Consider the following 13,939-nt stretch of genomic DNA (forward strand, 5'->3'; position numbering starts at 1 on the left):
ATTTTCGTAGTAGAGTTTTGTTGTGCAAACATTAGTGATGGCTCGAGTATCAGAGAAAATGTTATCATAAAATGTAGCGACAAATACAAGCATTTGCCATTTACGTCTAAGGATGTCCTTCATTCAGAAGAAAAATGCGGGAAAATGAAGAACAAAAGGTGGTGTAAACTGATTATATGTGGGCGGTGCTAACCGCTCACTGACTGACCCCCTCGATACAAAATTACCAGTCATGTAGGCTATTCGGTTTCGGAGGGAAATGGCCTCCGTTGTGGTCGTGGGTGTGTAAAGTGACGCAGTCCTTCATTTACATAAACGTTAGTATATACAGCAGATTACTTGTTCAAGTGAACTATTGAATCGACAGTCGACATATCAACATGCCTGATCCAGCCAAGCCTGCCCCTAAAAAGGGCTCTAAAAAAGCAGTGACGAAGTCCGCCGCCAAGGGTGGCAAGAAGCGCAGAAAGTCCAGGAAGGAGAGTTACGCCATCTACGTGTACAAGGTCTTGAAGCAGGTCCATCCTGATACCGGTATCTCTTCCAAGGCCATGGGCATCATGAACTCCTTCGTGAACGACATTTTCGAACGTATCGCTGGGGAAGCCTCTCGTTTGGCTCACTACAACAAGCGCTCCACCATCTCTTCCAGGGAGATCCAGACTGCAGTGCGTCTGCTTCTGCCTGGTGAGTTGGCCAAACACGCTGTGTCCGAGGGAACCAAGGCCGTCACCAAATACACCAGCTCCAAGTAAATCCGGAATTTTAACGCTCTCAGTTTCAAAGGCTCTTTTAAGAGCCACCCAAGTTTTCAATGAAAAGTAATTCCAATATAATCACAACTGATTGCACCAGATGTATTTGCCTACTGCACTTAACTTGGCGTAACTGAGCAATCAACCGCTGTTGCTCCCTGCATTTCTGAAACGTGTCAGTGAGTGTGAATTGTAGTGGTTACACATTACTGTTATATATCCACATTTGGAACGACTACAAAAAAAAAAGTTTAAGTGAAGACTAGAAAACCCAGAGTACGCCAAGGTGTGGTCACTGAGGAAAACTTCGTCAGGACTGTGTTCATGAATTTGATACGTTAGCCGTACTGTTGTCATTTATCATTGTACCAGAAACGGCCCATCTCCCGATATTCCAAAATTAGTATAATTTGTGATGTTTGGCTTACTAAAAGCAATGTGTACTACGTTTAGCAGATTACACCAATCCAACACGAGGTAACATCGAGTTGTAGCAGTACATGTTTGTAGAATATGTTTGGAAAATGACTTTTTTTATATACATTTAAGTGGCTCTTAAAAGAGCCTTTGTAATTACGGATTTCAAATAATTTAAGCACGCTCCCCACGGATACGACGAGCCAGCTGGATGTCTTTGGGCATGATGGTGACCCTCTTGGCGTGGATGGCGCACAGGTTGGTGTCCTCAAACAGACCGACGAGGTAAGCCTCGCTGGCCTCCTGAAGAGCCATAACAGCAGAGCTCTGGAAGCGCAGATCAGTCTTGAAGTCCTGAGCTATTTCTCTGACCAGACGCTGGAAGGGCAGCTTGCGGATCAGCAACTCAGTGGACTTCTGGTACCGACGGATCTCTCTCAGAGCCACAGTGCCAGGCCTGTAACGGTGAGGCTTCTTAACTCCACCGGTTGCTGGTGCGCTTTTACGCGCAGCCTTGGTGGCGAGCTGCTTCCTCGGAGCCTTGCCTCCGGTGGATTTACGGGCAGTTTGCTTGGTTCTTGCCATTGCTACGGATTCTTCGGATTTGAAGGGTATGCGAAGAAGTGAGGAACGTGATTTTATAAGGCCTACGGTCTAAGCCTGCCCCCCTGTGTACGTCAGTTAGTCTCCGCTGATTGGTCTTTACCATCCCATCTACTTGGCGCTTGAAATTCAAAGTACAAAGCCCACCCTTTAAAGGTGATATAGGCTCTCTCTATATACATCTATCTGTTTATATATATATCTATCTGTTTATATATATAAGTGTGTTGGTTCACTCTTACTACTAAATCTTTTCAGTATGAGTAAAGATTATTTGACGTATTCCATCAGCCAATGTATACTAGTCATATAACATGATGTAATGTACACAAATAATAGTATATGAAAGACCTTAGTTGCTAAATATAAACCTACAAATACATATAAATGACACTTCTAAGTCTGCGTCTTCACCTTGGATTGCGAGGCACCACAAAACCACCACTGCATTGCACGATAAACTAAGTGAAAAGTTTTTTTTTTTTTTTAAATGTGAAAATGAATGTAGCTTTGAACAAGGTAATTACTAGATCTGTTAGATTAGAAGTGACTTTGTGGTTGCCATTTTGGATTAACGTCTGTTTACACAAGAAAGCAGTTGGATTCCATACGTATTTATACTCTTTTGATCCGTATAAGAAAATTGGTCACTGCATTCATCCCAAAAGATTTTCAGGAAAGAAAGCGGTTGGATTTTAACTGTCTTATAAGAGTGCGTACGTTTAAATATGACACCACACACACCACGTCAAGTCAACTTGGAATTTGTTTTCATAGACATTTGGGTGGCTCTTAAAAGAGCCTTTGTTTCGGAGACTTGGAGAGAGCTGGTTTACTTGGACTTCTCGGTCTTCTTAGGCAGCAGCACTGCCTGGATGTTAGGCAGCACACCACCCTGAGCGATGGTCACTCCACCAAGTAGTTTGTTCAACTCTTCGTCATTGCGCACGGCCAGCTGCAGATGGCGGGGAATGATACGAGTCTTCTTGTTGTCACGGGCAGCGTTACCGGCCAACTCCAGAATTTCAGCAGTCAGGTACTCGAGCACGGCAGCCAAGTACACCGGTGCACCAGCGCCAACACGCTGGGCATAGTTGCCTTTACGCAGCAGCCTATGCACACGGCCCACGGGGAACTGAAGCCCAGCCCTAGATGAACGAGTCTTGGCCTTTGCCCTGGCCTTACCACCGGTTTTGCTTTTTTTTTTTTTTTTTTTTTTTAATTCAATCAGAACGGGATCATAAAGAGAATAAAATCACTATCTCAAATCAACCATTCATCATTTTGATTTTTTTTTTCATTTAAACCAATGGCAATTCCTTTTTTTTCTTTTTTTTTTCTTTTTTTTTTGTAGTAAAAAACATGAAGACACATGAATATAGAAATAACACTCACCATACTACTATCACCAATATCACCACAAAAACATTTAAAACACTGTTACACTCATACAAGTACACACAGAGAATTTACAAAGTTAAGGTATCCCAAGGTATATCTAAACCTCTCTTGATATCAAGAGTTTTCCTACGTTTTAATTCTTTGATTAATTGTTTACAAACCATCTGGCTGGAGACATATATGTGATCAATTGTCATTCGACATCTAGTTTTCCAGATTTGTGCGTTTACTAAAAAAATGATTTGTTTGTACAATTTCTTTTGTTTGTTTGATATATTTCCTTGAATTTCACCAAAAAATATTGTTTTGCTGTCTAATACAATCTGTACACCAATTGAGACAATTTCCCCCCAAATTTCTTTTGATCTTTTACAGTCTAGTAATAAATGTTCGAGAGTTTCCTCTTCACCACAATTTGTCATTGGGCACTCTGTGGTGGTTACATAGCAGCTCCACCTCACCACTGCTCTAACAGGTAACCTCCTTACAGAAATCAACCAGGCTGTATCTCTAATTCTCTCTGGTAAATTTTTTGACCATACAAATTTGGCAAATTTCTCACATTCTTTTAAATTCATATCTCTGTAGTTAATTAAACCTCCATACAAGGATTCAATGACACTATTGTATATATCTTTTACTGGTAGATTATGCCAATTTAAATGACTAAATTTGTTCATAAAATCTCCAAACATAATCTTATAATATGGTACATTAATCCTTTGTTTTCCCTTCTTTTTACTCCACTCTGCAGGGTTGGCCCATGGTGCTTTCTTCATCAATGCTCGACAAACATATGCACATAATTTGACTTTTAAATAAAGACCTATACATATTGCTCCAAGTCCTCCGTATTTTCGTGGTTTGTACATTAATTCTCTCTTTGTTACTTCTCGTGTTGAAGACCATATTAGTTTAGTGCATTCACGCTCTATCTTTTGAATATTCTTATCCGAAGGTGGAAAAATTATGCTTAAAAAGGATAATTTGGATACAATGTATATCTTAATTAGATCAATCCTTGTCTTGTAAGTTGTACTTTTGTTGGTCCATTTTTCAATTTCTTCCTTAACTTCATCCTCTTTCTTCTTCCAATTATTTTCTGCGCTGTTTTGATTACTAAAAAATATTCCTAAAATCTTAATTTCTTCCTTTACATGAACATTTATTGGAAATTTCGTTTCAGGTCGACCAATCCATACAGCTTCTGTTTTTGCATCATTTAATTTAGCTCCAGATACATCTTCATACTTTTTAAAATGCTTATTTATTATATCCATTTCCTTTTGAGATGTAACTAGGACCGTCAGATCATCAGCATATGCTAGTATCTTAATTTTGGTTTTAGGGTTTAAATCCACCCCATTCAGCTGGGTATCTTGCTTAATATTTCTTATTAGAGGGCTGATTGCAATTATATACAAAGCTGCACTAAGTGGGCAGCCTTGTTTTACTCCTCTATTAATCAAGAAGGGGTCTGTTAATTCGCCATTAATCTTTACTTGTACTACTGTTGTATGGTACAGAAGTTTTATTAGATTAATAAAACTCTCTGGCAAACCAAACCATCCCAACACTTTCCATACATACTCTCTAGATATAAAATCAAAAGCCTTTTTTTGATCTAAGCCTACAATATAAAAGCCCCCACTTGATCTCCCATCACAGATCTCTCTTAGTGTGCTTAGATTATCCCATATATTGCGGCCTCTAATTGCACATGTTTGTTCCTCTTCGATATTTTGCAATAATGGTTCAAGCCTTTTCATTATTATTTTGGCAAAGATCTTATAATCCACATTCATTATAGTCAGATGCCTATAGTTGTTAATGTCTGACTTGTCTCCTTTCTTATATAAAAGGGACATAGTGCCATGATAGAACGACTGATGTAATTGTCCGGATGTAATGCCTTCATTGAAGACTTTCTTCAGGATTCCTGTCAGTGTGTTGAAAGACGATTGATAAAATTCAACTGGGAATCCATCAGGACCAGAAGTCTTACCTTTATTAAGGCAGTTGATGGCACTCTCTACTTCCACAGAGGAAATCGGATTTACAAGTTGCTCCTGCAGAGGATTTCTCACGATGGCTTTTCTTCCTAAGAACGTAGACACTTCATCTCTGTTGATAGTAATTGAGCCATACATGTCTTCTAGTTGGGCTTTTGTTTCGAACTTGATTTCATCAATTAAATGTGCATATCCATTTGGAGTTTTTATTTTTTCAATCCAGTTTTGTTCCTTTCTCTTTTTAAAATTATCCAATAACGAGTGTATGGTAGGTGTAGATTCATAAATATGACCAGTATACATTTTCAAATTAGTTTTGGATTCTTCATTGAATGTATCCAATTTTTCTTTTATCTGTTCTAATTCATATTCATTGTCCTTGTTTGATTTCAGTTCAATATATCTCCTTGTTAAATCTCGATATTGATTGTCTTTTTCTTGATTTAAAACTTTACATCTGACTTGAAAGAAACTTCGTAGACGAATTTTTACTGCTTCCCAGAAACTGCATTCTTGTTTCCAGAGAGGACGTAAGTGTTCCAAATTTTCAAATTCCTTCTGAAGAGCATCTATGATCGAATCTTCTTTTAAGCATCGAGTGTTCAATTTCCATAATTTCTGGTAATTCCGTTTCTCAAGTTGACATTTCGCAATCACAGCTAAATGATCAGAGTCCACTATGTATTTGGTCTCATAGGACTTAATAGAAAATTGGTTAGATACATAGATTCTGTCGATCCGAGTTTTTGTGTTTGGATCTATCCTTGTATAACCTACCTGAGTGGGATAAATTACTCGGAAACAGTCTCTTAAGTCCATGTTTTTACACACATCACGGAGAACCTTTCCTTCTTTGGTTAATTTAAAGGGTTTACTTGATATTCTATCATTCTCTTCGGTCACTGCATTAAAATCTCCACATATGATAACATTATAGCCCACCATACAAAGGGTTTGTAGCTGTTTAAATATCGATATTTTCTTGTGTTTCTCAGGTGAAGTGTAGATATTAATCACTCGAATTTTTTTTCCTTTGAAGAAAAAATCAACTAAAAGAAGTCTACCTGGGATTACCTGTCTTATTTTAACAATATCGATATTCTTTGATTTTAATAGAATGCCTACACCATCTGCTCTATCATCGCCATAGGAGACAATGCAGTGACCATGTGACCATTCCGCTTGAATATTTTGAATGTCATTATCGTTTGTTATTCGCAGTTCCTGCACACACGAAATGTCAATGTTTTGCTGCTTCAGGGATTGTATTTTCTTTTTCATATTTGCTGCAGTCTTAACTCCACGTACGTTGCAGGATAATATAGATAAAAACATTGATAGATAAAATGGTTCAAGTTGATTCTGGTTCATCAACTGAACTGGTTTGGTCTTTTTTCTTTTTACTTTGAGGTGGTGTAAGAGACATTTGTCTTTTCTTTTTTGGATCAGATGTCGTCGAATCGCTCGCTGGGCTTATTTGTAAGGGAGGGAATTCGGCATCGTACATTTGTTCTTGTGGACTTTTAGGAGGCCCGCTCCCTTCCTTCACCGGTCTCTGTTGGTCTGCGCTCACCTGGGTATCCATCACCACAGAAGTATCCAGTACAGGGGGATCATTACTCTCCGATCTTTCTTCAGATTCGTCCTCCTTAGAATCTTCTGTTGATTCGCTCTCGGATTCGGACTCCTCGGCAACAGTACCAGATCCGAAGCTAGACTCACTGGCACTTTCAAAATGCTCTTCCTGTGCCTTTTCTCCCTGATTCTCATTTGCTTCGTTTTCTTTAAGTTGATGTTCACTAGGGCCATCCATTTCAGTTTGTTGTGGTGGTAAAGGCGCCGAGTGTGCTATAGGCGCCACAATGGGATTAGGCTTTTTAAAACGATTAGCATATGATTTCGGGCATTTGAAGTACGTGTGATTGTTCTCACCACACAACGTGCAGACACTTTCACGGACGCACACACTAGCTTTATGTCCGCACTGGCCACATTTCCAGCATTTAACTGTAGGACATTCCTTATACTGATGTTCAGTGGAATTACAGGTAAAACACCTTTCAACTTGACCATTATAAAAGATCCTCCCTTTGTATGGACCTAAGGCGATAGATGTAGGTAACTCGCATTGTACTCCAAATTGTGTCTTTTTTAGTTGTACTTTATACCTTCTCACTCCGTACCAAATTCCATACTTATCAACTGGCTTTTCGAATAGGGTAATCGAAGAACAGTATCGCTTCAGAAAAACTTCTACATCATCGTCGAAGATTCTCCCAGTCCAGAACTTCACAACAATCACTTTTTCGTTGGCGTTATGTGATGTTATCACTTCCCAATCTTTCCAAAGGTCTCGTGTTGAATTAACTTCATAGAAATCATTGAAACGTTTAAACGCCAAATCATTCACAAAGACTAGTTCGTATTCTTTACGATTTGGGAGAGCTATAAAGGAAACGACATCTGAAGCCGCCATCCACTGAGACGCAAAAAGGAGATTATCTCCAACATATTCTCTATTTGGTGCTTCACCTCCACCTTTAAAGATCAAACGGCACCAGAACACTCGCCTATCTGAGCGTGTCGTAGACATTTGAACGAAATTATATGGACTATCCACCGGTTTTGCCTCTTCCGCTCATGTTGATGATCGTTGTTGTGTGTTCGTCCGAATACTCTGGGCTGTCAGTTATGCTGATATATGTACTATTATCCCACAACAGCGCTGGACTACTCAGTGTCTCAGTGGCTGAAAAAGGAATGTTGAGAGCCAATCAACGTGCAGTTAGATGCGTGACATCATCTTGAAATCCATTTGGCGCGTATAGCACTTCTGCCTCCCTTTCAGCGCATCATCTCAATCGGAAAAATCAAGGCATAATAGAAGTGTAATATCCCAGTTATTCAGCGTTTTCAACGGTTCAACTCAGTAAACCAACAAGACTTCCTGAGATACTTTGGCACTGGTACATACAGTTATTACACTTTTAGAAGCTGTTGTGTTGCAAGGTTTTGGGTACTTTGTTTCATGTTTGAAGGCAACTGTTGCATTGGGAAGAAAGCATGTTGTATATTAAATTACCCATTACAATGCATTTTCAAAATCACCGACCCATTGGGGAATTGCCTACTAACTGCATAATAGCACTCGCTTTTATTGGAATTCCCATCTCGGGTAGCTTAGGCTACTTCATTCGATCTATGACACAGGAAGGGTTTTCTGGGTTATAGTGAGGAACTGAGTGTGAACGTGTAACTGCAAACATAATTTGCTTTGTCTATCAGAAAACACTGACGGAATAGAAACTTTCAGAGAGTTTGTGGGTGGCTCTTAAAAGAGCCTTTTTGAACACATGGTAAATAGATCAGAAGAATGTGCACATTTACTTCTTCTTAGGTGCAGCCTTTTTGGGCTTGGCAGCTTTGGGCTTGGTAGCTTTAGGTTTAGCCACCTTGGGTTTCGCTGCCTTTGCTTTCTTGGGGCTCTTTGCTGCCTTTTTGGGTGCAGCGGGCTTCTTTGCTTTCTTCGGGCTCTTCGTTGCCTTTTTCGGCGTGGCGGGCTTCTTGGCTGCTTTCTTCGGAGACTTTTTAGCGACTGCCGGCTTTTTGGCTGCTGCCTTCTTCGGCTTCTTTGACGCGGCAGGTTTCTTCGCTGCTGGCTTCTTGGCTTTGGGAGCCGCCTTCTTAGCGGGCTTCTTTTCCGCTGCCTTATTTAGCTTGAAGGAGCCAGATGCGCCGGTCCCTTTAGTCTGGACCAGAGTTCCCTTAGTGACCAAACTCTTGATGGCTATCTTCACACGGGCGTTGTTCTTCTCCACGTCGTATCCACCAGCCGCCAGTGCTTTCTTCAGCGCAGCCAGAGAGACTCCTTTCTTCTCTTTGGAGGCAGAGATTGCCTTGACGACGAGCTCGCCCACACTCGGGCCAGTTTTCTTGGGTCGGGGTGCCTTCTTCTTGGGCGCCTTTACTGGGGCCGCAGCGGGAGCTGGAGCTGTTTCTGCCATTGTATCGTTTAGGTTTCACGCACAATCTTCTCGGGAGACCAGAGAGAAAGGATAACCACCAGCGTTGGTGGGCTGGAGTTAACATCAACATGAGAACCATTTAGACTCACTATGCTGAGAGCTGTCCCGGCCGTACGTGGCGAAGACATGACTTGTGTTTTCTTCATACACTTCTTTGTTAGAAATATGAGTAGCGACACGACATTTGCCAACAAGAAGATGTTTGTAGTGAAGAGCGCAGCCTACACGTTAAAAGGAACATATAGGGGCTCATGGTTTCCCTTTGTCACTTTAGCAACGAACTGAGAACTTTGGACCTCTAGGTGGAGAGGTTGAAGTTAGAGTTTTGTCAGGAAAACATGCACATAATGATTATAAAACCGTGCCATACGTTGTCAAAAAAGTGCCAAACACCAAGACACGAGTCTCTGTAACACGTACAAGCAGTGACAATGTGTTTTTTGCAAATGTGTACTTTACAATCGGGCGCTTTTGGGACACTGCAAAACACAGTTGCCAACCACGGAACACACAGATTCATACCACATAAGTCTATTGTAGGACCAAGTTATGGAATGCCATACAACTTAAGTCTTTTTGCTAATACCACTGTTGAGTTTTCAAAGCTTTGTTTGTCCCTGAACTGTTGCTCTTTACACATTTCATATATTGAAATACATGATGTTCGCAGGGAATAACTGCTTCAAGAGTGGAGGGAGATCAATGATTAACCCTCTTGCTGTGTTAGCGGTCATACTTTCTCTCAAACATCTTAATGTATCGTGAGGCTCTATGACTTAGTTAACACAGGGCATCTGAACACACAAAACACATTATGACAACAACAGTTTGGGTGTTTTAATTAAGTTCAGAACAACCATGTGTAATCCTAAAATGCCTGGCCATTAAAAATGCATGCATGGGTGCATGCTAAAATCTCCTTCTGTACATTCACACACATACACACCCTCTCTCTCAGATTCAGATTCAGATTCAAAGTGCTTTATTGGCATGACAAGGGGTAGCCTACTCGTATTGCCAAAGCAAGCAGACAGAACAGAAAGTAGTATAGTAGTTTAGTACTGTTTAGTCTGCTGCCAGTCACCATTGAGGAGGTCAATGTGGAGGTTGTGAACACATACAAGTACCTGGGCGTACATCTGGACGATAAACTGGACTGGTCAGTCAACACTGAAGCAATATACAAGAAAGGGCAGAGCAGGCTGTACTTCCTGAGGAGGCTGCGCTCCTTCAATGTCTGCAGCAAGCTCCTCTGGATGTTTTACCAATCTGTTGTTGCCAGCGTCCTCTTCTATGCTGTGGCATGCTGGGGAGGAAGCACTAGGAAGAGGGATGCTGGGCGACTAGACAGGCTGGTAAGGAAGGCTGGCTCTGTTGTGGGAGCTGATCTGGAGTGCATCACTTCAGTATCAGACAAAAGGACCCTGAACAAGCTACACAGCATCCTGGACAATGACTGTCATCCACTCTACAGCACTATCATACAGCAGAAGAGCTTGATCAGCTGGAGACTACGCTCCATGACATGCACAACAGACAGACTGAGAAAGTCATTTGTACCCAGGGCCATACAACTGTACAATGCTTCACTGAAGGGAAAAGGAGAGTTGGACTTCTATGCATAGTACATCTGCACCTCCACCCTCTTATACACTTACATGGCATGGCTTACATGTCTACCCTCATGTCTAACTCTTATATTATTACTATATTAAGTTTATTTTAATTGTCCATATATTTATATAAGTACTGTTATTATTATTACTATGCTTACATTTTGTACTGTACATATTTATTACTGGTCACTAGAATTTAATCTTGCACTGTTGGACTTATTTGCACTACCAACTTGACACACACCTCAGACTGGATCACAGTACCAATCCTCAGTACATTCATGCATACCTTATCTATAGTATTCTACTGCTCCTTTAGTCATGTTGATTGTTGATTTGCTTTTTAATTTTCCTGTTTACATTGTTTACATTGTACTGTATGTTGTGTGTGGTGTCTTAAGCTGCTGGGACCTTGAATTTCCCCTTGGGGATCAATAAAGTATCTATCTATCTATCTATCTATCTAGTAGTGTTTTCAAATGCATGCTTGGTGCCTCCCCCTGTGTTGGGCCATTTTCATTACTCATAGCCAGACCCTAAATCTTTCTAGATGTGGTTCTGGATTTCCAGAACGATATGTATGCTTGCCAATCATATATTTTGCAGTTTCTTTCAATTGCTTACACACAATTTTTAAAACTGAGAACTTTTTAACAAAATTTAAGCACAGCTGTCCAAACGCCACAATCAGTTTGCATAATTCCTAGATTATTTGCTAAATGAAACACTTCAGTCAAAACATACACACTTCAGTCAAAACATATACACATATTTGTAAAAATGCTATTAGTTGTCATTTAACAAACACAGTCCTCAATGATCAGACACTATTGCAGCCAGTTTCACACTGCAGTGATAAATGCAAAACACATTAGTAAAAAGAAAAATGAGGAAATAGCATGTGCTAGATTTTTGCCAAGACATTGTTATGTAAGTGATCATTTAGATGTCCAGAAAATAGTGACAAACCCATAACATTCTTCATGATTAGTTCGACATAGGGAAAGTGTAAATAAATAGGTCTATAAACTTGCACTTGCACTGTACAACACTGAAGAGTGCTGTAGACTGAATATTTCAAGTATTTCTTTCAATACTTACAGTATTTCTAACCATAATCAGTTACAGTAATCAACCAACAATGAAATCAATTGAACAAATAAAATCTGTAGACTAACAAAAACTACTGCATAAAGTACATACTTTGACTCTGAAGAGCAACTACTGCAAAAGCAACAAGACTGTATAGCACACTTGAGTGCTGCGTTTTAAATTTTGCACGTGTGTGCTTACAAACCTGTGGATGTGATTATCCAATTCGTTCATTAGTGTAGTCATTGGCAATCCGGGGCTTTGTAATGACAAGGAAGTAACCTCACAATCCTTATCTGTGTCTAAGGTGTGGAAATGTGTGTAGAGTTTAACAAATCACTTTGTGTAATGTTTTGCAAAAAGGGTGAAGCAGACATTGTGTGTAATCCAAATCTGTGGAGGTGTTTTGCTCCTTGGAGTAAAATCTTGCTAATTGTGTGAAAAAAAAAAATATTTTAGTGTGTAAACAATTATAAAAAACTGTACAAATATAGAATATGCATATTGTGATGTGTTTTGCTCATATCTGTGTGTTTGAAATTAAATGACTAGTCTACTTTAATAGGTTGTGCAGTATTTCACTCTCTTGAGACCTCTAAGTAATTAAATATAATAATGTAAAACATGATTTTACATAATTAGATTTTTTACATAATAATGATATACATAACACAACAACCGTACAAACACACATATCTCACAAAATAGTACAAATATGGGAATATGAGAAAAGGTGGAAGAGTTCAAAAAATGTGTTTAAGCATCAGTGAAAAACTGCATAGACTACTTTAAAAGACAGGCGATATCTGTAAATGAGATAGGCCTACACAACAGCCTACAATGCACTCAAATGCCTCACTGATAGTTTCTGTCCATTGCTGATATGAATGCATTGCACTGTTCATCAACCCAACCCTTTAAACTAGCTGATAGTGGCTATGTTACATGTGTGATATCATCATCATATTGACCCCCCCCCCCCCTTTTTTTTCTTTCAGTGTATTATGCTACAATATGTAGAGAAAAAGAAAGTCCACAAATAGGGGAGGTTATTCCAAAATTAAACATGTGATTATTGAGTAGACTATGTTTGTGAGTAACTCAAACTTAATAAACAGATCTTATGATGGATGTGAATGTGATGTGATTACAAAGATAGCTTTGGGAGATAATTGTATAGTTTTGACTGAAGTGATCTGGGGATTCTACCACTTTGATGTTGTGTTACAGTTTTTTTCAATTGCTTACACACAATTTTTCAAACCGAGTTCTTTTTAGCAAAATTTAAGCACAGCTATCCAAACGCCACACTCAGTTTGCATAATTCCTAAATTATTTGCAAAATGAAACACTTCAGTCAAAACATACACACATCAGTCAAAACATACACACTTCAGTCAAAACATACACACTTCAGTCAAAACACATACACATATTTGTAAAAATGCTATTAGTTGTCATTTAACAAACACAGTCCTCAATGATCAGACACTATTGCAGCCAGTTTCACACTGCAGTGATAAATGCAAAACACATTTGTAAAAAGGAAAAATTAGGAAATAGCATGTGCTAGATTTTTTGCCCAGACATTGTTATGTAAGGGATCATTTAGATGTCCAAAAAATAGTGACAAACCCACAACATTCTTCATGATTAGTTCGACAAAGGGAAAGTGTACATAAATAGGTCTATAAACTTGCACTTGCACTGTACAACACTGAAGACTGCTGTAGACTGAATATTTCAAGTATTTCTTTCAATACTTACAGTATTTCTAACCATAATCAGTTACAGTAATCAACCAACAATGAAATCAATTGAACAAATAAAATCTGTAGACAAACAAAAACTACTGCATAATGTATATACACTTTGACTCTGAAGAGCAACTACTGCAAAAGCAACAAGACTGTATAGCACAGTTGAGTGCTGCGTTTTCAATTTTGCACATGTGTGCTTACACACCTGGTGGATGTGATTATCCAATTCGTTCATTAGTGTAGTCATTGGCAATCCGG

The 13,939-nt window shown here is 39.4% G+C and overlaps 4 protein-coding genes across 4 annotated transcripts in view; 1 reads left to right on the plus strand and 3 right to left on the minus strand.

Annotated features, from left to right (window-relative positions):
- LOC134078365 (nucleolar protein dao-5-like) overlaps nucleotides 1-1,766 on the minus strand; it is a 12,188-nt gene extending 10,422 nt beyond the window's left edge. Inside the window, exon 1 of the mRNA XM_062534245.1 lies at nucleotides 1,355-1,766. Coding sequence (XP_062390229.1) covers nucleotides 1,355-1,757 — 403 coding nt within the window. The 5' untranslated portion in view covers nucleotides 1,758-1,766. The remainder of the gene's footprint in view (nucleotides 1-1,354) is intronic.
- LOC134089048 (histone H2B-like) lies at nucleotides 372-770 on the plus strand. The gene has a single exon (XM_062543329.1). The coding sequence runs from the start codon at nucleotides 381-383 to the stop codon at nucleotides 753-755; it is 375 nt and encodes a 124-aa protein (XP_062399313.1). The 5' UTR covers nucleotides 372-380; the 3' UTR covers nucleotides 756-770.
- Nucleotides 1,767-2,514: 748 nt separating the features above from the next.
- On the minus strand, nucleotides 2,515-7,001 carry LOC134078369 (histone H2A-like). Its single transcript, XM_062534260.1, has 2 exons — nucleotides 6,694-7,001; nucleotides 2,515-2,971 (listed from the first exon to the last, which is right to left on the minus strand). The coding sequence occupies exons 1-2, from the start codon at nucleotides 6,999-7,001 to the stop codon at nucleotides 2,608-2,610; spliced, it is 672 nt and encodes a 223-aa protein (XP_062390244.1). The 3' UTR covers nucleotides 2,515-2,607.
- Nucleotides 7,002-8,571: 1,570 nt separating this feature from the next.
- LOC134089067 (histone H1-like) lies at nucleotides 8,572-9,220 on the minus strand. The gene has a single exon (XM_062543369.1). The coding sequence runs from the start codon at nucleotides 9,190-9,192 to the stop codon at nucleotides 8,572-8,574; it is 621 nt and encodes a 206-aa protein (XP_062399353.1). The 5' UTR covers nucleotides 9,193-9,220.
- Nucleotides 9,221-13,939: the final 4,719 nt, after the last annotated feature.

This window comes from Sardina pilchardus, chromosome 1 (assembly GCF_963854185.1).
Source record: "Sardina pilchardus chromosome 1, fSarPil1.1, whole genome shotgun sequence".
NCBI classification, from domain to species: Eukaryota; Metazoa; Chordata; class Actinopteri; order Clupeiformes; family Clupeidae; genus Sardina; species Sardina pilchardus.